Below are 25,063 nucleotides of genomic sequence, written 5' to 3'. Positions count from 1 at the left end.
AAGTCATATTTATAGTTAATATTTTATTTAATTTATTTTGTATTATGGAATTAATTAATTCAAATAAAGGGGGATTAAAGGCATGTTTAAATGGCTATATGTACGTTATAAAATATAAAGGAAAAGAAAAAATATCATGGCGATGTGTGAAGTCAAATAGCTTAAAATGTCCAGCTATTTGTCAAACCACATTAGATTACAGCAACCCACGTATAGCAAAACAACATTTGATGGTATGTAAAAGTAATCAGAATGATGTAGATGTCACAAAATGTTTAGATATTATGCTAAAAGCCATTAAAACGAATGAAATAAAACCAGCTGAAGTATTTGCCAGAGAAGTTGCAAATTTACCACGAGAAGTTCAAGCACGAATACCGCCGGAAGAAATTGTAAAACGAAGATTACGTCGACAAAAATTAAAAAATAATCCTGTGAGTCCAATTAGTTTAGCTGATTTAGTATTCGAAGTTGATTCCGAGTGGTGTACTCTTGGTGATACAAATTTAACAAGATTTTTGTTGTACGACAATGGTGTAATGGCAGTAGAACGAATTGTTATATTTGCCACTGATAACGGTCTTCGATATTTAACTAAATCGTCTACATGGTATATGGATGGACATTTTTCCCTCGCACCCAACATATTTCAACAACTTTATGTCATAAGAGTAGAAATAAAAAATGTTTTCATTACAACTATTTATATTTTATTAGAAAAAAAAACACAAACAACATATGAAAAGATGTTATCTATTATTATGGAAAAATGTGAAGAACTAGAAATGTATCCGGATCCAAATACTATAAATTGTGATTTTGAAAAAGCAGTTATAAATGCGATAAAAATCACATTTGGAGATGATATTAAAATACAGGGTTGCTTTTATCATTTATGTCAAAGTACACAACGGCAAGTACAAAAACTGGGATTGGAAACATATTACAGAGAATATTACAGAGACATTCAGTAAGTTTTGTGCGATGTTAGACGGGCTTGCCTTTCTCCCTGTCAACGATATTGAAAAAGGTAATTAACATGCATACAATTATAAATTAATTAATTGTTCTATTGTACTTATATATTTTTATTTTTTTCAGGATTACTTTATTTAAAAGATATCATGCCAGACAAAGCCAAAGAACTGGTTACATATTTTGAAAATACATATATTGGAAGTACTAAACAAATAGGACGTAAACAACGTAAAATATCTGCTTTATATTCGCCATCAGTATGGAATGTTATGGAAACAACTTTACGTGATGGTAACCGGACAAATAATCAATGTGAAGGATGGAATCATAGGTTTTCAAATTCAGTTAGTACTTAGGCATACAATATTTATACAAGATTATTGTCGTTATATTATTCTAACCTATATTTAAAATTTCAATTTCTAGGTAACACATAATCATCCAAGTATTTGGACTCTAGTAAAAAAATGCACCTGGAGATAGCCGCTGACGAAACAAAAACTTAAGCTTCTTTGTATTGAATTTATGAATGGTGAAAAAGATTTAGATATTTTTTTAATTGCAATAGCAAATATAATACGATAACTTATATGATATTAATACGATATTTATATAATTAAATTATAATAATATAAGTTATATAGTTTTAAATAATATAAATTTTATAAAAACTAATTATTTTATAACGCAACATATTATTTTTATTATTATTTTATTACCAGCTACTGTATTATAAAGTATTATGTTATTAAAATGTGCTTTAAAAATTAACAAATTTATAATCAACAAAATTATGAGTATTAAAAATACAGATATTAGTAATTTTTTTTATTTGGATATTTTGTCCTATATACATTGATTATTTTATCCCTGGATATTTTATCCGTTGGATATTTTGTCCCAATACCGACGGAGACAACACATGCGGGTATAACGTCCTCTTAATATTATACTATAAATTTCAAACAATTTCTGAATATTTTGTGCTGTTTATAGACATTTAGAATTTTAAAATAGTTATTCCTATAAACTAAAGATACAATTTTTGTTTGAAAATTAAAATGCTTGAACATTTAACACAACATTTCTCTTAGGTTGTTCAAATAGTTGTAAAATAAATAATACATAGATAATGCTTAGTCACAGTGTTTTTATAATACTGTTTAGACTTTTAGTATCAAATGATGACAACATTTATTAGATAATTTTTTTTTTTTTTTAATGTATAGCACGTAACAAATATATAATATTTTAATTTTAATACTTAATTAAGTTTAAAAATGTAACACAAATAATACATCTATATACGGTTTTTCATATATTTTTCTTACAAGGATTAAAAAAAAGTTTGGGAAAAAATGCATTTTTAAATTTGTATAACTGTTTGAAAATCAAATGTTAATGTTATGTACTTACGATAGGGTACTGAAATATTGGATAGTAAACAACTAATTATGATTTTTGATTAAACGATAGCCGATAGGTCATTACTCATAATATAACTTATTATACTTAGTTTGTTGTAATTAAAATAATATTAATTATAGGAACTCGAAGCATTTACCACTGTTAATTAAATGATCACTTTCTACATATTCAATAAATTATTCATTATTTTTAAACATTTGTAAATTTAATTTTGAATTTTTTTTTCAAGTGTTGAAAAAATATGATATATGTTCTGTTAAAATATTGAATTTGAGTATAAGATCTATCATAAGTTGTTATTAAAGCAATAAAAATATCGTGTTTCAATAAAAAAAGCGGGTAAGTGGTTGTCGCTCTGCTGTACAGTAGGTTACAAGTGAGTCATTGTAATGGATGGTATTAAATTTGAATTCAATGATATAATATCATTGTATAAGAAAAACGATTCTGAGCAAAAACGGTCAGTCAGCCTATGATATTACTAAGTATATTCTATGATATTATTGTGAATAAAGTAATTTCAATATAACCTATTTACGTGGAACCTTGTTTTAAATTTTCAATCCTTAGCTATAAAAGTTGAACAATTTATAATTTTTTAACTACAAAATAATTATTAAATTTTGTCAAAATTCAACCTTAATAATGCTTATCAAAAAAAAATTGTGCCCATGTATTTTTAATATTTTTCAACTGCCATTTAAGCAATATATCAGAAACCTTGTATTAAATGTTCACGCCTTTTGGCTAAACAAATAAAATTTTATGGATATTTATAGAAAAAAAACTAAAAAAAGGAAATTTAAAATTGTTTGTTAATAGCTCAAAAAGAGTTTAAATATTTTCAAAATTTTACAAATCAAATAAGTAGGTAATAAGTAATAAGTAATAACTAATATTTTAGTTGGTTTATCGAAAATATTTGGCACCAAACGAAAAAATCGTTTCGAAAACAATCGTTTAAGAAATTGTCAATGAATTTACGATTTAATTTAGATTTACTACTTTGATTGTTTGATTGAATGCCAAGAATATGTTACAAGTAAATCCTTAAATCTATTTTAATTTTATAAATTATAAATCATAATATTGGTAAAATTTATCTGTATAGTAGTGTAAGTACCGTTATTTCATTGTTGCAGTAGGATCACATTATGACACATACTGTCATACCTACCTATGTTATTTATTAACAAGTTCCTTTTCCACATCACATAACTAATTTGGCTTTTGTTTTGTAATTTAAATTGATTTATAAAACCCTCTCTTAAAATCAAAAAAATTTGGCAAGTGTGAATCTCAATGTCTATACTTCACACACCCATTTATCAAGCATATTATTTTAATTAAACAAGTGTTAACCATGTCAAGTGGATCTGGAAAAAAAGACACTGATACGTTCATGTACTATTATTTAACCCCTAGCTTGCGGAATAATTCTAGTTCCGCATTACGTATACTAAGTTATATCTGTTTATGTACCTATCTACTACTATAGTAAATATGTACAACATTTTTAGGCTCCGATTTTAAGCGTATTGAGAAATTTTCGAGAGCTCAAGGTGAGTTGAAATTGACATGGTAAACATCTGTGTTGCTTAATATAGAACACTTATCAAAAATAGAAATGGTAAGAGAAAATATATCGAGAAAAGGTTTGACAGAGACTTAGTTCGTGTTTTGGCATGCACCATGGCACATCTAGAGTCAGGTCATTCATACGTCTCGGTCGAGTTTGAAGTATTCGGAAAAGTACAAGGTAAATTGTTTTTCTCATATTTTTAATTAATTCACGTAAAATATTGAAAACTCACAATTTACATTTTATGGACACCTGCAGATACACAAACATGATTCTAATATATTAGGTATTTTAAAAATCAATTTGTTTTGAATTGTTTCGTCTTATTAAAAGTGCAATCAATTAAAAATTAATTCTATAATTTTAGATAGGTAAAAAAAATTGGGTAGTTATACATTTATAAAAATTCCCGCGAATATAAAATTGTTTATATATAACTTATCCATTAAAAAATTAACAGTTTGACGAAAATATATATTTTTTAATTGTATTAATAATTTATACATTTTATAGGTAAGTAGGTAGGTTAGATTTACAATATACATGTTGCAACTTGCAAAAAGAGTATACACTTAGCCACTTTAGGTACTTATTATAACTTATCAGCAGGTAGATAATAACATTAACAATATAATACCACATCTAAATTGTTTACCGTTAACGTTAAATTATTTTAGTTTCCAAATTTCCACCATCAGCAAAACTGTGCAGTGTGCACATTTTAAATAATATTTGATTCATATTAAAGCAACAGTGAACAGTTACTGCTTACTAATACTAAATACAAATTTAATGATTTTCTTTATCTATTGTCATTTGACCAGTACCTACCTACTTAACTGAATATTGGTTCAAGAGTTCAAGACCGATAGTCAGGGATTCTTTTGTCCACATTCCTGCATTTGTCAATTACGTAATTTTATGGTATTGTTTATAATTTGTATTTTAAATAAACACTACCTACCTGGCTACTATAATGTTTTGATTACACATGCACATTGTTACTTAGATTCAGAGTAGCGAAGAACTATTATCTTTCTATAACGTTTTTGTTATTTTTTGGAAACTATTATTTGAGGAAGAAAATTAGAGTAGATATTAGATAATATTGCTGCAAAATACGTTAAAAACGTCCATATATGGAAAAGTAATCAATAATAATAGGTACCTACACTTTACGACTTTAATTCTAAAAATGTTAATAAAATTGGGAGAAAAAAACTAAATTGTAAATTATAGGTAAAATGTAGTTGTTTAGTTTAAAATCATGTTTTATTTTATGTACATAATATTATATTGGTGTTCTATTGTGATTTGTGATGTTATTTTAAGAGGATGTCGACACGTCGTACCCGCATGTGTTGTCTCCGTCTTACACACGTATGACATACCAAATGTTCGTTCACCAGTTTCAATAGTGTGATGTTAGTTTTGATATTAGAGTGAATTGACCTATTATAAAATTTAAAGGTAAGATTATTATCTAGGGCACTAACTACAAAGTAGCCTTTTATTGATATTATTTTTAAGTAAGTTATGACATTTTTGAAACTGTACATGATCAATTAAAAATAATAATATTAATAAAAGCCTATGCCATGCCCTATAATCTTATAATAATCTTACTTTTAAATTTTAAAATGGATCTGATGGATTAAACTGGCAAACGAAAATTTGCTACGTTGTATCTACGTAACGGGTGTAAAACGGAGACAACACATGCGGGTACGACGTCCTCTTAATGGAATATTAAGTTGTAGTTAGTTATCTACCGTCAAATGTCTGAGAAAACAGGAAACAAATAAGCTGCTTTTTACAAACAATTTAAAGTAAAATTTCTTTGTTCAATATAACCAATGATTTTTCGAATGAAATGATAAACTATAATTGTTTTTAAATTTATAACTATGACAGAATATCCTAACTTTTCATAATTGCATAGGTATTTCACAATAGGTTATAAAATAGAACAAGATCCCAAAAACATAAAATTATGTGTATGTCCGTTTCTCTTGTACTTGGAAAACTTATAAAATGTAAAAGAAAAATTATTTTAATTTATATACTTAAATTTCAAGAAATTGTCTACAAAATGTATTAAAAACTACACATTTAAGAAAAAATATAATTAGGTTCTGCCTACTAAAATAAATTTGAAACTAACAATGAATATAAGAAACTAAAGTCTAGAAAAATATAAAAGAAAAAAAATATATTTATACTTATTATATTCTTGAGCTTATAAATAAACGTTATTACTATAAAATTAACTAACTGAAAGTCTGAGAAATATAAAAAAACAACAATGTTTTAATAGTTGGCACATGATAATAGTTTTATATATATATAGGTACTATTGCCAAACATCATTAGTGTAAGTATGCATTATTAAATATTTTAACTTAAGTTTGGAAAACTAAAATGATTTATATGCGGTGAAATTGATACTTTTATATTATTTAAATTGAATTAATAGGAATGATATGGAAAACTTTCTACCTAATAGAAAATTACTATATGTGATATTTTATATAAACTATATTTTATTTTTAATTAAACTTATCTATATAAATTAAAATTAAATGCTGTTTGTTGATAATTTCATCATTTGAACCGTTTTCAATAAAAGTTATATCAATAGAATCCTCGAAACTTGGAGGGTGTTATTAAATTATTTCTTCAACCCCCTTAGGTAACAAGGGGTAGTTATAACATAAATTTTTTTTTTCAGTTCACGAAAAAAGAATTTTTTTGTTTATCTAAATGGTTGCCATTCATTACATATTATATTACTATTATAATTAGTATAAATATACATTGTTTTACAAATTTATAGTATGGACAACGTCCTAAGGGGAAAATTCTCAATAAAGATAATAATAATAACTATAAAGTGGCTTGGCTGTTACCAAAGAATGCGGCTGAGAGTAAGTAACGCTCACTGCTACTAGCTCCCGGATGGGTGACCTCCTGTAGTAGTAAAAACCTTGCCACCCATACACGTGTTTGCCACCATAACAATCGTAACACCTTACCAACTATAGTTCATAATCCCCTACAACAGCTAATGACCATAGTCATCAGGCTTAAGTTCAATAATAAAAAATGGATGTTTCATTTTAATGAAAATATACTTTTATAAGCAATTTAATTTTGAATATTCTTAAGATACTTATTATTTAATTTATTATAAATAAATTATTATGTAGAATTTCTAATGATTAAAACGGTATTAATTTTTATCATTTAGGAGTGTACTTCACCAAATATTGCAGAGATCGAAGCACTGAACTTGATATTGTCGGATGGGTAAAAAACAGTAAAAGAGGTACTATAATGGGCAAAATGCAAGGACCAAAAGCAAATGTTGAAGGAATGTGAGTTATACTATCATGGCTTGTTGTATAATACAAATAAAATATTAATTTTATTATTTCGACATACATACTAACACTAGGCACACGTCATTAAATGCTGGACAATGCCTAAAATATTACTTTTTTAAAAATTACAATTAATTAGGTAAATGTAGATAAATTAAAATACAAAAAGAATTGTATACAAATTCTTCTTCATTCAATTCAGAATTATGTAAAAGGTTGAGAGTTAGACTTCAACTCGAAAATTAAAATTATAAAATTAGTTAACATATAATAATGAAATTGACAAGCCACTCTGCTGTATGTGGTCTTGTGTGTATCATCATATTTAATCTATGGTGTCATCAAGTAGCTGATCACTGTAATATATGTGTTAAATTTGAATTTAAGAGGATGTCAGCGCACTATTTGTTTTCTCTCTCTGTCCCACGTGCAAAATAGACAAAACACATTTACGCAGAATAATTTTTGCTATGTTTTTAAGTAATCTTAGAGTAAAATCACCAATCACAAAAAAGATAGAGAATAATATTTTTGAGGAAATGACATTGATTTACCTAAATATTGTCTTAAAACAATTTAAACATAATTTAAATTGTTGTTTATTTTGAAAGTCGAATACAAACTCAAATAACAATAAAATATAAAATCGATGTCATTCCCTCAAAAATATTATTCTCTATCTTTTTTGTAATGAGTGATTTTACTCTAAGATTACTTAATTAAAAACATAAAAAAAAATATTCTGCATTAATGCGTTTTGTCTATGTTGCGCATTCTCTCTCAGAAAGAGAAAACAAATAGTGCGCTGACATCATCTGAATGATAAATCATTATAATATACAAAAAACGAATCTGACAAAAACCATGTGTCAGCCTCTATTTCTAACTATAACTAATAACTATAATAGCTTATAAATTATTTATATTACTATTATTCATACAGTGGTTTTTATTTTTATTTTTGAGGTATCTGGATCCCAATGGCTCCATACTCCAAAATCGCCCTCACAAGGGCACAATATAAAGATTTTATAGGAGTCAATAATTTAAATTCATTACAAATTATTTTTATAAATGTAATATATTCATCGCTCCACTTAGAGTACAAAATGTTAAACAACTTACCAACAACATTCAATAAATCGTAAAATAGAAAAACTAATTTTTATAATAATTAGATAAGAACTACCTTTATTTTTTTGATAGTTTAAAGTACAAATCAATTATTTTAAATGTACTAAATACTTAATGTCCATACACCAGATCCTAGAATTAGTGCAAGTTTTTGATGAGTATTTTTTTGTACCGCGTTTCAACACACTTTGGGTTCATTTTTCCGTTCACATTTAACAACCTTGCTACCTGCATGAAAATGTTGGAGTTTTATTATAGATTATGTACCATTAATTTTATAATATACTTTATTATAATGATATGTACATTGTAAACAATACTATGGAGTTGTTTTGGAGATTTGCCGTTTTTTCTATTCAAATATTACACAATATAATATATTATGGACATAATATGGTAATAGTATTATTGGTATCAATGACCCTGGCAGTGCTTTAACGGGAGAAAATATTATGTAAACAAACTATTATTTTTAATAAAACTGAGGTTTTGGGAAGAAATGATGCATGCTCTCAATATAAATAATATGAAAATTCCAAACAATTCTTAAGTAGACATAACTAAGTTAAATCAGCAAACTTATGAAGCTTATATCATTTAGAAAAGTTTATACACATAATATACTTAATATTTTATTACAGGATCGCATGGTTGTCAAACGAAGGAAGTCCTGGAAGTAAAATTGAGCGATGTGATCTAATGAACTTTGAATATTTGGCAAGGAAAGAGTTCAATGGATTTAGCATAAGATTTTAAACATCCTTAAAAAGTAATATTTTATTAATGCAGGAAAGATAAAAAACACTAAAATATTGGTGAAAAAAAAAGACATGCATATATTGTTAAAATTTTTATACATTATTTATTATTTTTAAAAATCGATACTAGCTCGAAAGGCAAATACATAATACATAATATTTTATAATGTAAATCAAATTGCTTAAATATTATAATGTATTAGAAAAATGAATAAAGTAAACTATTGGTATGACAAACTATTTAAAATAATAAGTAATAAGTATTGTAAATACACATCTTAAACTCTAAGAATTTTGCAAATAAAAAAAATATTTACAGATTTTTAATTTTGCTTTATTATACTATACTCATACACACTATATGTAATTCTAAGCAACCATTATTTTAGAACTATGTTCTATAAACTTGTCTTTGAAGTAAAAGAACACAAAGAAAACAGATAGTTAAATAATATATATATATAAAAAAAAAAGACTTTTAAATTATAAAGTTTATTAATGGCAAAACAAAATTTACTATACAATATTTGTTTTCAAATAGTCTCAATAATTTTTTTTTTTACATATGTTTGGAAGGTGACCCAGAATCGTTGTTTATATCTGCGTAAAAAAAAAATAATACAAAAAAATGTATACATTTTAAAACAGGTTTCATAAACTGATTTAAGTGTGATAAAATATAAATCCAGATATTCTTTAAAAATTAACAATATCCTTTTTATTTGAGATCTATTTGGTTTATATTAATGAGGAAATCTACAAAATATAATTCACAATAGTTCTACTATGTAAAAATTATGAAAAGTGTTCATGTTAAATGTTTACTTTAGACTATGAAACAAGAACATTATATCATCTTAATTATAATAAATTATTATTAACACATACAAATTAATGAATAAATTCATTAAGAAAATAATTATCTATTAATAATGCATTTTCAGATATGATATTATAATATTATAATGGTTAATAATTAATCTATATTCTATAGATAATAGTTAATAGTTGATAATCACAATATATTTAGTAAAATAACATTATATTATATAAGTTTATATCAGTAATTAATAACTAAATACTTATCATAATATGTCATATACAAATATTGTTTACTATGAATCATTGTTAACTATAAAAAATAGTTTATTTATAATTTATATTACAGTAAATTCTGTTTTTATCATGATCTTTAAGAATAGACCTGAATGTTACATAATACATGATGAATTGAACTAAAGATGATATATTATAGATACTGTAGCAAGAGGTTTTATTTGAGTAGGACAGACACGCATTGGCTAAACCTTAACTTTTAAAAAAATTATTTTTAGATTCCATTAATTGGACTGAAGAGAACAAAATTATCCATGCTAGATCAATATCAACTTTAATGAGCAAACACCTAAACATACTAATGATGGTTGCCACTTGCCAGTTAGTCAATTTATCAATATATGTATTATGACATTTTCTCTTTTGCCTTTTTGGGATATTATGTTCTCATAAATTATACAATGTGCAATAGATCATAACCAGGGCAAATTTTATTGCAAATGCATATTTTCTAGAATATTCCAAAAAATAGCTGTCAGTTTCAAGATAAAAGAAGTGTAAATATTAAATTTTACTTGACATAATATACCAATTTAGGGTTTAAAAAGTATATTTTAACATTTTACACTTATTTTATAGGTTTTATGTTTTCAAGTTAATTTCAAATGAATTCTGAAATTTATTAAATGACTAGAAAAATATAATAGTAAATTATTTTTAAGTGAACCTCCTAAACACCAAAAGTGGAAAATTATGGTTTTACACTATCTATCTACAATTATATTATTGATAATATATAAATATAATATTTTTATTAGGTGTTAAACAATATAAAAACGATTTTTTAAATTAATTTTTGTAGTAAAAATAGTAATTACAAACAATAAACTTTTATTTTTTAAGACCATAATTTTACTGCATATTATACTATCATTGATTATAAATACTAGTATTAATATTACTATTTTTTTAATTCATATTATATTATACATTTTAATATTTTTTAGTGCTATAAAATCGTAGCCATGATAATAACAAAAGGCTTTTGTCATTATTGAACAATTTTAAATTAATATTTGAACTTAAAACAGAATTAATAAAGTATGAACTTTAAATTAAAACACTTCATTTGTTCAGTCAATTATATACAAAAAATATTATTTCTTTATTTAGTTAAAATTAATTTAATTTTAAGTTTATTATATATCATCAAGTAAATTAATGAAAATAGGATGTAAAATAAAATATAAAGTTTAAATTGTATAGGTTTAAGACATACAGGTACAGTTTAATCATAAAACTGCAAATATTTTGAATTGATTTGCTTACGTTTTATTCTAAGTAATTCATGGAATCACTTACAATTTTTATTAATAACAGATTGTACTATAAATTTATTTTTTAAAAGGTTTTTACTTTTTGAAATTAAATTTTTTTTTTTATTTCATAATCTCAGACAAAATAATTTATATGAAAATAATATTATATAAATAGTAAATGAATAGAAAACGCGTTTTTTAAATTAGGAATGAATTCCGTATTTGTTAGCTCTGTCTTACAAACCTAGCAGCATTCGGCAGGAACAATTTTGTGGTCAGTTCAATATTAAAATGAGTAAAACACTTATTATCAAAATTAAAGTTAAGAACATTATATGTGTTTGTATATTGGCATAATTTTTTAATTATTAAGTGGGTTATAAGTAGAGACTGGTTTTCATAGGGCTGCAATCAGGCAACACCCGTTTGTTACCCCCACATAGTCAATTATCTGTATACCTGACGTGTAGTATTTTCACACTCTTGCGCATAAGTCGGCCAACAACTACGTTTCTTAACTTGAACAGAGTATAGAGATGCGGACTCGAGTTTAGCGTGGTGTTTTTGAGCATCAAGGAAAGCGCATCTGGTCTCAAACGGTAGAGAGCGAGCTGGGCTCGCTATGACTAAACATGACTGTTTGAATAGTTTTTTAAAGATAAGGATTAATTTAACTATTTTATAATTTTTATTTGTTTTTCCAGTATTTAGTACATTTTTATGAAAAACCATATTTTTTCAAAAAAGATTATTTTTGCATATAAAAGATAATTTTGATGAAATTATAAAGAATAAAAACATCTTATTTTTAAGATTTTAAGAGCATATAAAACCAGTCTACTTATGAGCATTACTATAATGCAATATTTTATACTCTATAAATTGAATTTAAATATCAACAAAAAGCCAACGAATAAACACAGATAATGTTACTTTATTTGCTTATACTTAATTACATACATAAAGCATACTTTAAGTTTGATAATAGGTCAATTCATTCCAATGTTAAAACTAACAACACATATAATTAGGTTCAACAGAACACAAATTAGCTATGTTGTTTGTTTTTAAGCAAAGAAATGCGGCTAGCTAAACAATCATCTTAAATGGAATTGTGTATTAATGTCAAGCCATATCCTCTATATCCTCTACTTCATTTACCTAAACTTTTATAAATAAATAATTTTATTTATAGATAATAAATCATGATTCAATATTTAATAATTTATAAATTTCTGAAAAGTATTCTTTTTCCGAACACAAAACTATAAATGTACACTTATTTTAAAATCACAAGTGGATACCACTTTATATTATCTATAATACTGAATAGTAAAACTGAGTGCAATAAAATTTGGGTAAAAAATTCTAAAATAATTTAAATATTCATAAATATTATTTGATCAATGATAAAAGAATCACCCTGTATATATCATTGACAAGTTTAATAGTTCATTTTAACAAATTAAACTAATTTTAATTACGAAGTAAATCATCAATGTAAAACTTACCACTTTTATTAGATTTTTGTTTACGGTATTTAGCAGCAGGACCCCAAATACGAACAGTACAATCATCAGAAACCGATGCAAGCATTTGATGATAAACAGGGTTCCAACTAACACATGTAACTGCTCTTGTATGACCAGTTAATGTTGCTATTGGTAGTTCATGCTTAATATGCCACAAATATACTTTATTATCTAAAACAAAATATTTTTTCAAATAGGTACAAATTTTATTTAATGACAGTATCAAACCTTCACTTCCACTAGCAATAAAATCATGATTAACACCGCCAAAACAACTATGTATTGAAAAATGGCCCTGTGTAACTCCTTGAAATTTTCTTACTAAACACTTATCTTGGAGATCCCATAAATGAACACCTTGTGATACAACATTTAGGAGTGCAAGACGATCAGTTTTATTAACTGTGAATGACATTATAGGATGATCTTCTTGTATTCTATTTAAACATAATAAACATGATCCATATTTAGACAGACGCACAAAATGTATTTTTTACTTTGCTTACAAATTTTGATCACTGAGCTCATCAAAATTGTATGAACGAATTCGTTGACGTGTATCTGCTGCCAACACAGTTTTTCCATCCGATCGACACCAAAGACAATTTACACGAACACCTTCCCATGAATCTAATACGGAACCGTCTAAATCCTACAATTTATTTATTATTTAATTCAAATTATTTTGAAAGCCTATATGCATGTACGTTGATTATTTATTTATGTATATTTACACATTGATAAAATTGTCCTCGGATTCCTCCACAGACAAATTTTTGGCCATCTTTATGCCAAGAACAGGCAGTTAATGAGTCGTCTGATGAATGTGAGAGTTTCAACCTCAAAACACCAGTGCTAACATTCCACACCCATAAGTCGGGACAGTCTTCTGGCCCACAAGCCATGAGGAGTTCGCCATCTGGAGACCATGAAAGGTAACTAACACCGTATGAGTGGCCATCTAAAGTGATCGATTGTTCTACAGTTAATGTTTCCTGTAAATAATAATATTGTTAAGATGTAACAAGCAAGAAGTGATTTTTAATTAAACACACTGGATCAACGTCATATATTATAATGGATGCATCTTTTGAGCCAGTTGCTAATTTTTTTCCATTAGGCGAGAACCGACAGAACCATACTTCATCACAATGTTCAGTCAGTATTTGGACGGTTTCACATGGAATTTGTTCTCTGCAATAAGAACAATTTCTATTTTTACACAAATACAAAATTATAATATTATTTTAAAACACAATTTACTTACAATGAACACTTATGGTCAGTAAGTAAGGAAACAGTTTCAATGGAATCATCAAACGTTGTATTATGGAATAAACATTGATTTCTTTGCAGTTCTACTGCTTGAGTCAATAACATATGTAACCTAAAATAAGTGTAAAATAATTTAATTAAATATAAAAAAACATTAGTAGATTATAAAATATATAATATGAATATTGTATATGGTCAGTGGTGAAGTCGAGGGTGCACCTCCTAATTTTATATTTATGTGTGCACCCTTAACCAAAATTGTGGTGCGCGGGTTAGGTATAGCCCTGTTATTTTTTACAATGAATAAGGCGTGTGCCCATAAATTTTTTTAAGGACTACATACTGCATAACATATCATTTATTTGTTTTCAATGTAATAACAGAATATTCTTTGATAAAAAATTAATAATTTTACAAAACATATTTATAACTCATTAGCCTAACCTAATAATATTGAAGCATCTTTAAAAAACAAAAACTATTAAAACTTTATATTATTATATAGTCCTACCACTTTAAAATGTTTCACTATAATATTATAAAAAAAAAAACTTTTATTTGTGTTTAATGTATACTTGTATATTTATATCTACAGTAGTAATAGTGCGGTCATAACTCATAAGTAACAACGAGACAGTATTTAACCTTATTTAAATTAGAAAAATTAATAATTAAATTAAATTTTAGAATGACAAGCTCAACAATATGTATTAGTTTAAGCCATTATTTTGAAAAATTAATAAAAAAATGCAAACTCAGAATATATTTTATGTTGATATACACAAATGTACACAATGAATAATAAAATCATAGAATATATCTAATATTAAAACAAATAATTATTTACCTTTTGGGTGGTAGCATAATATGTGGGGGCAAAAATTGTTGAATCATATCCATGAGTAAAGTTCTAGATTTATGTCCTTTTCCCTCCCAATTTGCTCGTTTCATTAATTCATCTCGTCCACTACACATCATATAGCTAAAACAATAAGATCGGATAATTAAGAATACATTATAAATAAAATAAAATAATAAATTATACAAAGAATGATCCAATTTAACTTTAAAATAATCCAAACCTGCTAAGAATATGAACTTTGTCAATATTGTGTTGCAAAGGTGTCAACTCATTACGCAACACATGCAATGCATCCAAAACTTTACCATCCTCTAAATATTCCAAGTACTTTTGTTCACATATCAAAAATTTCATGTCCTTAAAAAAAAATGTAGAAATATTATTAAAATTAATAGCTTTAGGCAATAGAGTTTCTGAGATATACCTACTATTTTAAAAACAACAAAATATTATAAATATAAATATACTATTATTATTTATTGCATAAGTAATGTTCATAATAATGATAATATAAAATAAAATCATTTCACATAAGTAAAATTAGAATTAAATATATAAAAATGACTAAAATATGATCTAGATGATTTTATAGATACTAGCGCATTAAATTATAATCAAGAACTAAAGAACAGCTGGCAAGGAGGAATAGTTAAATATTATCATAACAAAGATGATAAATTTAGTCGGCAGTATAATATGAGTTGTGCTAATTGCAAGAGGTAATATTCCAGATTTGGTAGCATGGAGTATGATCTGTAATTGAGTTTTGTATTGTATATATAAACTTAGAATAGTCACCAAACCTGGCATAAAGAGTATTTTTAAAAAATGTATGAGAATATAAAATAAATAATATTAACTTATATAATATATATAAAAATAAATCATTATTTGAATATATATTTAGTGGACATATCAAGGTATATAATTCTCTGAATTAATTCTATTTTTTTTTTGAATTAAAAACATATGCTGAATTCATTACAAAAATAAATAATAAAAATACTCACTGAAAAATATTGGCATGAATTCCCTACTAAAGCTTGAAGTTCGTTCAAATCTGCACTAACCTGAAATGTTATAATTATTTTCAGTATAAACATAATATTAACTTAATTCAAATAAAAGTAGTATCAATGTTTTATAATTTAATTGATAAGATTATCTCATTTAATTTGGTTTTTTGTTTGTAGTAATATTAACAATATTAATACTAAAATATATACAATTTTAACATATTTTCTATAGCCTTATGTATTTTAAGTAAATAAAAACAGTTTTCAATTAAGTACTTGTATGAGATAATAATTAATATTAATACATACCTTGTGCCATTCACCGTCCATTACATGATGGCGAAATTGAGTGGCAGCAGGATGTTCTAAACGACACCCAGATTCTTGCATTAACACTTCTGCAGTTTGACTAAAATCAAAATTTAAAAAAGCGGGTAAGTGGGTGTTTTGCTCTGCTGTACAGTAAGTTACAAGTGGATCATTGTAATGGATGGTGTGTGTTCAGTGGTATATCTACTAGGGGTGGGAGGGTATGCAGGTCATATTCCCTCCCCTGAGACTAAATTTTGTACACAATACAACAGGTATAATATAATAATATGAATATAATATGTTTATACTGAATCCCTTGAAAAATCTTAGATACGCTACTGATGATACTCCATACGCTATGATATTACTAAGTATATTTGATGATATTTTTGAGAATAAAGTAATTTATATAATATAACCTATTTATGTGGAACCACCCTGTTTTAAATTTTTAATTCTTAGGTGTAAAAGTTGAAAATTTTATAAATTGTTAACTACGAAATCGTTTTTAAATTTTAAATTTGATACATTAAATACTTGAAAATAAAAATTGTGCCTATGTATTTTTAATGTTATTCAACTTCTATTGTAACAATATATCAGGAGCTTTGTATTAATTTTTCATGCTTTTTGACCCAATAAATTAAATTTTATTGACAAAAATTGAAAATGTCCTTAAGGAGCTCAAAACGAGTCAAAATATTTTGAAAATTTTATCAAGTATAGGAATTGATAAAATAAACACATGAAATACATCTCATTTATCTATAGTTGTTCGTTTTTGAAAAGTTTTGTTTTTCCTAGAGCTTTTGAAAACTACTGATAATTTTAAATTTTGACTTCACTAATGCACCAACTAGATTCACTTTTCCATCGAACAAGGTACTGAAGTTGAAAATCAAAGTATTATTTCGACTACTTATCGTGTAAACCTCCCCAAAAAAACAAATAACACATTGTTATAAAATTAATAGGTACATTCTTTGTTCCGCTCTGAATCTAAAATTGTAAATAGCTAGATATTAACTTATTATTTTCATATTTATTTGATGTATTACTTATTATCAAATTGCAGTCTTGTTAATTAATGAATATTTGTATTTCAATACTTTTGACAAATATATTTAACATTTTTTTTCTTTTTACGGTCATATTTCAACAAATAATATTTTTGTTTGTATATTACAAATTTAAAAATTAGCCTTAATTTATTTATTGAATAAAAATATTTATTAATTATTAAAAGTATACATTTGTGATAGACGTAAAAGATTTATATATAGTGCATCATTTTCAACCCATTTAAAATGTTGTTTACGTCATACATACGACTCAATATTTTTCTATTCTTATAAATCATGAGATAATTTTTAATAGCCGATTATGATTTATTTTTAATTTAAATTTTGGGATGGGCCACAAGGGGGGAGAGACTTTTTAAGGTAGGCCTGGGCCTACCCTGGTGCCGCCACTGTCATAAAAATTTAAAGCAATGACTTGCCTGAAACAAGGTGATGCACTTTTACTGTTCTTATGTAGCATTTATTAATGATGATAATTGTGTTTATTACATTCAAATTAATAAGTGCATTATAATATACAAAGGAATACTAATATTATTAAATATTTCATGTTACAGGTTTATAATTTAACTGAAGGTATCTTCTATCTGGTCCAACATAAATGTAAACATAGATTGATATTGATAAAATGTTTACTGTAGATTTGTGACATTGTCTAAAAAAAATAGCCACCCTAGCTCCCTCTAATTGTATTACTGTTCAAGAATCAACTATAAATATTGAAACTATCAGTTATATCATGAAATAAATAGGTAAATATAATGTAGATACTAAGTGTCTAAGTACGAATGAGTATATATTTTAAACATAGTAGGGCAGTGGTTTTTTATCGTTTAATTTTATAAGAAGACCCATATATAGGTAGGTAACTTACTTAAGCCCGATAAGCTTTAAATGTTGACCTATGAGCCGAACGATCTCTTGGCTTGACCTGCCCTTGATGTTACAACTATTACTTTGTTCCTGATCATCGCCGTTGCCAGTGGCTGAACCATTAACGGTCGAACTGGACGATGGCTGATCCACCGATCCATTGTGTTGCAAACACCCATTGGTTGGCTGCAACATGGTCTCTTCCGTATCCAAGTGCCTTTTCTTACGCGGTGGTGGAACAAGCCCACCGTCATCAGAATCGCCACTCGAGGCCAGTCTTGCTACGCGACGGCAAGATTTAAACGCTTTTCCCTCCTCTACAAAAATCTATTATTGGACTACGAAACATCAAATCTAAAATAACGAATGCATCAATAAACATAATATTATATTATGTATTCCTGATTCTTTTTTTATTTATTGCATTTTTACCCTCAACAGCTGTGCGAGATAAACATTAAACATACGCACACTGCACACCCATACGCGCGCGCGCAAACGTACAGTGTACACGCTACACACATACCCACCTTTGTTGTTTTGGATTTCTTCGTCCTTGAAAAATCGTTGTATCTCTAGGCACTGGGGTAACTACTTTACTACTGTAACAAGTCCAAAATATAAAACTCAAAAGCCTCAAATTTGGTTGAACAAAATTATGAAAATTAATTTAAATTATTAATTAATATGGTTGGAACTTGCATCATAGATTCATAGCACTATATCAAAATTATTATTATTAAATAATAATTTCCATTTTTCTTTTGGTTTATTTTTTTACGCAACAAAATTCAATATCAGAACAGGTATCAGATGACGGACAATAACAAGTCGTTGAGGAGAAATTAATAGTTTATCATGATATTTACTATTTTTTTATCCACCGTTGGACAATTTACTTAACCTCAAAATTATTTGAGATTTTAATATTGCTACCATTACATCGTTATTGATAACACGTATAACCAGCACACCACGGTTATTCAGTGGTGATAATAAAGATCTTTTAAGGGCCGTATCTGCGCTTGTCTTTGATTATTTTACATTATTATCATATTTTATCAAATGTAATTTAATATCAATACAAATATACAATAGGTATTGGCTATTACACCTCTAGTCAATACATTTTATTTTTAGCCGATTATAAATTAAATTATTCGTATTGAGTATTTGTGTATTTGTGAAATTGTGTTGGTGTAATGTGTATTATATGAAATACAAATACATATCAATAAATCGTTATTCGTTAAATAAAATTTCAATTTAATTATATCTCGTCCGATAATTTTATACGATGTGTAATAATACCAAAGAAGAAGATATTGTTGAAAAATGGGGCTTGCCATTGAAAGAATTGTATACATTGGCGCTTAAGTTTTTTAAGGGTACGTCAAGTTTTATTTAAAAATATTATTCATTCTATTCATTTTAAGAACAACTTTTTTGTGCTTAAATGTTGATAAATAAAATTTTTAATAACTTAGGTATCAAATAAAAATAGTCATCCTAAAAAATATGTTGTGTTTACTTTACTTTAGTAGTACCTATGATTTTAAATTAATTGTTAAGTACCAATCTATTTTCTAAAATATGAATACAATATTATCTTGTAAATTATATGGAATTATTGGAAAAGTATTTAGAATCTTATGCTCTTGCTACTCATTACTTTGCTTTGTTGTCTTCGTTCAAATGTATTTATTTTGTTATTAGGTAGGCTTGGTAATCTTTCTAATCAACTGTCAATATTCATTATATTCTCAAAATGTTGCTGTCCAAGACAATAAATTATTCAATTTGCCTTTTTCGAATACACCTCTTAATATATTTATTACCTTTATAAATAGTAACTATCATAATATACTAAGTACAATATATACTTATAAAAAACATGTTGAAGTACAGGTATTATACCTGTTTTATATTATATTTAACTGAAAACAAAAATAATTGTAAGTTGTAAGTATTCAGTAAGTTGTGATTATTAATTACTTTATTATTGATTGTGTTGTAGAAAAAGAAGGTAAAGCCATACATTTTACTTATGATGATAAATTAAAACTTGTTGCATATACACGTCAAGTTAGCCATGGAAAGTTGGATGAATCGAAATTACCACCTTTAGGTGTATTTGATGTTATTGGAAGAGATCGAAGGTAAATAAAATCTACAACTATACTTTAAGTATATGTATTCAAGAATATTAACATTTTATAGATTAGCATGGCAAGCACTTGGTGATATGTCAACAGAAAACTCTATGGTCAATTTTGTTAAATTGGTGAATAAAGAATGTACTTTATTCAAACATACTGTTGAAGCTTATAAAGCTGATTTGATTGAACAAAAACGCATAACGTAACTATTATTTAGTTATGATATTCATATTATATTTATATAGTTTAATTTTTATAATATTGCAGAGATGAAAATATGAAAAAAGAACAGGAAGAACTAGAAAAACAGCTTGCACTAATGGAATTAAAACAAAAAGACGAAGAAGATAGATGTAGACAAGAAAATACCAAGTAATTAAAATAGTTATACTGAAGATAACATACATTTTTATTGCAGATTCTAATTTATTATTAATATTTCAGACAACTCATTCAAGAAGCTTTAAATAAACAGACATATAGCCAGTTTTTAACATATGCTCAAAATCAATTTCCAAACAACCCAGATGAAGTAATTATTTACTAACTAACTAATTTATGTATACTTGTTAATAGAGTACATACAGTTTGTACTATTAGTGTATGCTACCTACAGTAACTCCAATGGTGTCGTATTCTACCTATCTTTAAATTGTTTCCTACTGTCAACTTTTCTGTTATTATTTTATTAATGAAATGTGATTTTTCCTGTAACTTGGATTATTCAGATAAACAATATGAACAGCAGTAGATGATATAGCTAATATAGGGGTTCATTCCCACTACATCGTGGATTAATAAAAAATTGGCATGCTCATAAAGAAAATAAAATGTTGTTTTATAGTTAAAGAAACTTGAATAATATAGTAATTTTATGTACATAAAAAATGTTACATTTCCTCTATGAGAAAATCCTAAATTGTCCATTGATAAACATAAATTAAAATACAATGGGTACTAAAGTAATTGATCTATTGTTTAGGAGTTATGGTAACTCCTAGTCATAAATATCCACTAAGACACAATACAAAAAGTTACTTTTAGGTATATTATTTTATTCTGTGTTGTGATATAATTCCAAATGAAGACAGGATTCTTATTCAAGGTTCATTGTTTTTTTGGTATATTACAAAACTATTGATTGGGTTTTAGAACAATGATTTTTAAAGTTGAAAAAGAGATCAGTAATTTTAATTACCTATTATACAAAATGTAATTTAATGAGGCAATAATTTATTTTGATAAATGGAGAGCATTTAGCATATATAACCTTATATATAAAAGATTTAGGGTATCTTCATGAAAAGGTCAACCATTCTATATTTTTTTTATGGTCCTTACAGTGGTTGCACAAACAAATTTTAGAATTTATATGGCAGACATTTTAATTCTTAATATATAATGAAAACTTGAGGAACTACAGATTTATTAGATCTCTAACTAAAAGAGGAATGGTGGCGATTAGTTAATACTGTATTCAACAATTTATTAGGTTATTTTGGGTGACTTAAAATCAATGTATTATCCTTAAAGAACATTTTAAAACACTCAAAAATGATGATGATCATCAGCAAAAAATAAAGTACGATAAAGTGTAATTAATTATTAAGTAGTATAAAATGTGACATTTAACAGTTTTTTGTAAGTAGCATACAATAGAAGTACCACAATACCACCTATTTAACTATAATAGTTAATAGAAATATCATATAATGATTAGTCAATCAAACATAATGTTATTTATAGCAAGCTGTACTTGTAAGACAATTACAAGAACAACATTATCATCAGTATATGCAACAGTTACAACAAAACTATGAACCCGGCAAAGAATTGGAAATAACAACTAACTCTGTAACTGTTCCTGAAGATAAAATTATTGAACATGAGAGCATCTGCAATGAGCAATGTGAAAATGGGCAATGTCTTTCTGGAGAATGTACATTTTGAATTAATTTCTTTCACATTTCATTCAATAATTTTTTTTTTAATTATAGGCTCTGTTCAAACATTGTTTCCTGCATCAATGTGGACAAGAAAAGATATTGATGAATTTAAAGCTAATTTACTACGAGAAGGTGGAGAAGCCGTTATTAAAGTAAATCATGGAGAAACGGTTACGGTAAATATTTTAATTACTATATAGATACATTTTACTGTAGACAATTTTTTATTGTTTTTCAAAATGTGTTACTATTTTAAAAACTGATTGTACTGTTTATTTTTAATCCTACAGGTTCGAGTCCCAACAGCTGAAGGCGGCAACTGTGTATTTTGGGAGTTTGCAACTGATGGTCACGATATAGGTTTCGGTGTTTACTTTGAATGGGTTAAACCTAGTACTAGTCAAGTTTCAGTGCATGTATCTGAGAGTGAAGATGATGATTGTGACGACTTGGAAGACGATGATGATGGTAATATCAATCAAGGTATAAATATGTATATTGAAAACGTGAATCATTTGTTCAAAATTTAGTTATACGACTTAGAATAAAATTAATATGTCATACAAATATAAGTAAATTATATATAAATATAAATTATATATGTAAAATAATAATTTGTATTAGATCTACTTCATGAATTGGAACAAAATGGTGTTACAATTAAAGATATCAAAAAGAGTAATCAGTTGAATCGACCACCATTGTCAATAATAATACCAGTATACCGAAGAGATTGTCACAAAGAAGTATATGCTGGAAGTCATTTATATCCTGGGGAAGGAGTTTATTTACTTAAATTTGATAACTCCTATAGTTTATGGAGGTCAAAAACATTGTATTATAGAATATATTACTCACAATAATATATAAATGTTGTTCTGTATAAAATTCCTACCAATCTGCAATCTGTTAGTCAGTTTAAAATGTATTAATATTTATATTCAGCTTTTTTTTTATCCAAACTATAGTTGAAATAACTCAAAGAACAATATATTACATATTAAAATATGTTTAAAATTAAAATTTTTACTATTCAATTTTTTTTTTGAATCAATATTCATACAATATGCATATAAATAATATTATCTAGTATTGATTCACTTACATAACTATTACAATAAATTTTGAAAACATTAAGAAAAATCATTGTTTTTCTTCTCCATCTAACATATTATATTGTAACCTATAGGTATAAATAAAAAGTTAAAGATTTCCTTTTTTAGTGCACAATAAAAATTAGTGCAATATAAAGAACATTTCATATGAAATAACCATTCATTTTATATTTGAAGATGCAGAAAAATCCTTTTTATTTCTTATTATTATATACAACTACTGATACTGACTAGTAAGTCAGAAGTTAACTATTGTTAAATGTTTTAAAACAAAAAAACTGCTTGTTAAGTATATTTATTTATTTATTATGAATAATAACCGTATTTTAAACTTATAATATTTAACTCTATGCTATAACCAAAAATACAAATATTTATTAATTATAATTAGGGATATTACCTAATCTGTATATTTTTAATTTGTAGTTAAAAAGTAATTAAGATTTATAACATTACAGTTATTATATATTTTTTATTCATTTCAACTTTCAAGTATCTTATTTAATTCGTATTTTTCAACTTTCTTAATATGTATAAATATCAAGATCAAAATTTAATTGATAGTACTATTGTACTATAATTCCATTAATAGCATTAAAAAAAAAAACTACTTAAAACTGAATATAATTGTATAATGTTTTAGTTTTGTAATATAATTAGGTATTTATTGAAATTAAAACCAGTCAGAATATTTGTATAAGGATTAATTTTAAATGTAAATAAATGTTTATGTACCAACCGTATATTATAATTATTAGATATTATGTATTATTGATTTAAATTAACACATTATTATAAATTCTATTAAGCTTCCCATTTTTTTTTTAATTTTGTTGAATATATATAAATATACTTAGTTCATTTTTCCTAACTTTTCTACAGGGTTATACTATACAGCATAGATAAGTATAATATAATTATGCTAGAGTATACTGTAATATTATAAAAAAAAATGTTCAGAGCCCCTCTTGAGAATTTTATTTTATTTAGGTTGTCACATCAAACATGAGTCATGACTAAATTCAAAAGCTAATTTAAGTAAAAAGTAGTAATATATTTTTAAAAACTGCATTATTGAGTTATACTGTAATCGTTAACATTTTTTTTTTTTTTTTTTTACTTTCATAATTTTTATTTACAATCTGTTACAATAAAATGAACAATAAGTAAAATAGATAATAGAATAAGTGTCTTGAGGAAAGGACGGATTTAAGAAGCCTTCCAGTGAAGACACTTTGTCAGCTGTTTAATCG

At 25.8% G+C, this 25,063-nt stretch overlaps 3 protein-coding genes and 1 pseudogene across 7 annotated transcripts; 3 read left to right on the top strand and 1 right to left on the bottom strand.

The window, feature by feature from the left end:
• Positions 1-746: 746 nt before the first annotated feature.
• Positions 747-1,461, top strand: LOC132940595 (uncharacterized; annotated as a pseudogene).
• A 2,551-nt stretch (positions 1,462-4,012) lies between these two features.
• Positions 4,013-9,590, top strand: LOC132940054 (acylphosphatase-2). Its single transcript, XM_061007452.1, has 3 exons — positions 4,013-4,165; positions 7,239-7,365; positions 9,147-9,590. The coding sequence occupies exons 1-3, from the start codon at positions 4,099-4,101 to the stop codon at positions 9,259-9,261; spliced, it is 309 nt and encodes a 102-aa protein (XP_060863435.1). The 5' UTR covers positions 4,013-4,098; the 3' UTR covers positions 9,262-9,590.
• LOC132940051 (WD repeat-containing protein 26) lies at positions 8,583-19,448 on the bottom strand. 3 transcript variants are annotated; one of them, XM_061007446.1, is made up of 13 exons: positions 19,121-19,448; positions 18,592-18,944; positions 16,633-16,732; positions 16,318-16,377; positions 15,528-15,664; positions 15,293-15,427; positions 14,438-14,557; positions 14,226-14,364; positions 13,905-14,165; positions 13,677-13,822; positions 13,399-13,607; positions 13,150-13,341; positions 8,583-8,733 (listed from the first exon to the last, which is right to left on the bottom strand). In XM_061007446.1, the coding sequence occupies exons 2-13, from the start codon at positions 18,783-18,785 to the stop codon at positions 8,684-8,686; spliced, it is 1,743 nt and encodes a 580-aa protein (XP_060863429.1). In that variant the 5' UTR covers positions 18,786-18,944; positions 19,121-19,448; the 3' UTR covers positions 8,583-8,683. The 3 variants fall into 3 exon arrangements, with proteins under 3 accessions (XP_060863429.1, XP_060863430.1, XP_060863431.1); XM_061007447.1 differs by lacking the exon at positions 19,121-19,448 and adding an exon at positions 19,023-19,040; XM_061007448.1 differs by lacking the exon at positions 8,583-8,733 and adding an exon at positions 9,343-9,863 and having other exon boundaries at positions 19,121-19,445.
• Positions 18,304-24,181, top strand: LOC132940052 (Golgi resident protein GCP60). Of its 3 annotated transcripts, none has more exons than XM_061007451.1 (9): positions 18,304-18,469; positions 20,608-20,749; positions 20,811-20,951; positions 21,017-21,121; positions 21,194-21,281; positions 22,496-22,688; positions 22,747-22,871; positions 22,986-23,178; positions 23,320-24,181. In XM_061007451.1, the coding sequence occupies exons 3-9, from the start codon at positions 20,836-20,838 to the stop codon at positions 23,556-23,558; spliced, it is 1,059 nt and encodes a 352-aa protein (XP_060863434.1). In that variant the 5' UTR covers positions 18,304-18,469; positions 20,608-20,749; positions 20,811-20,835; the 3' UTR covers positions 23,559-24,181. The 3 variants fall into 3 exon arrangements, with proteins under 3 accessions (XP_060863434.1, XP_060863433.1, XP_060863432.1); XM_061007450.1 differs by lacking the exon at positions 18,304-18,469 and adding an exon at positions 19,646-19,978 and having other exon boundaries at positions 22,986-23,163; XM_061007449.1 differs by lacking the exon at positions 18,304-18,469 and adding an exon at positions 19,647-19,978 and having other exon boundaries at positions 23,320-24,180.
• Positions 24,182-25,063: the final 882 nt, after the last annotated feature.

This window comes from Metopolophium dirhodum, chromosome 3 (genome assembly GCF_019925205.1).
Source record: "Metopolophium dirhodum isolate CAU chromosome 3, ASM1992520v1, whole genome shotgun sequence".
NCBI classification, from domain to species: domain Eukaryota; kingdom Metazoa; phylum Arthropoda; class Insecta; order Hemiptera; family Aphididae; genus Metopolophium; species Metopolophium dirhodum.
This window is presented reverse-complemented; position numbering and strand designations above follow the sequence as displayed.

Excerpts from the sequence above, each read along its gene's own strand:
- LOC132940051 (XM_061007446.1), bottom strand. The coding sequence starts at position 18,785 with ATGTTGCAGCCAACCAATGGGTGTTTGCAACACAATGGATCGGTGGAT. Across the intron at positions 14,365-14,437 it reads ACTGACCATAAGTGTTCATT|AGAACAAATTCCATGTGAAA; the intron begins GTAAGTAAATTG and ends TTCTTATTGCAG. Across the intron at positions 14,166-14,225 it reads TAATATATGACGTTGATCCA|GAAACATTAACTGTAGAACA; the intron begins GTGTGTTTAATT and ends TATTATTTACAG.
- LOC132940054 (XM_061007452.1), top strand. The coding sequence starts at position 4,099 with ATGGCACATCTAGAGTCAGGTCATTCATACGTCTCGGTCGAGTTTGAA. Across the intron at positions 4,166-7,238 it reads AGTATTCGGAAAAGTACAAG|GAGTGTACTTCACCAAATAT; the intron begins GTAAATTGTTTT and ends TTTATCATTTAG. Across the intron at positions 7,366-9,146 it reads AAAGCAAATGTTGAAGGAAT|GATCGCATGGTTGTCAAACG; the intron begins GTGAGTTATACT and ends ATTTTATTACAG.
- LOC132940052 (XM_061007449.1), top strand. The coding sequence starts at position 19,888 with ATGTGTAATAATACCAAAGAAGAAGATATTGTTGAAAAATGGGGCTTG. Across the intron at positions 22,872-22,985 it reads ATCATGGAGAAACGGTTACG|GTTCGAGTCCCAACAGCTGA; the intron begins GTAAATATTTTA and ends TTAATCCTACAG. Across the intron at positions 23,179-23,319 it reads TGATGGTAATATCAATCAAG|ATCTACTTCATGAATTGGAA; the intron begins GTATAAATATGT and ends AATTTGTATTAG.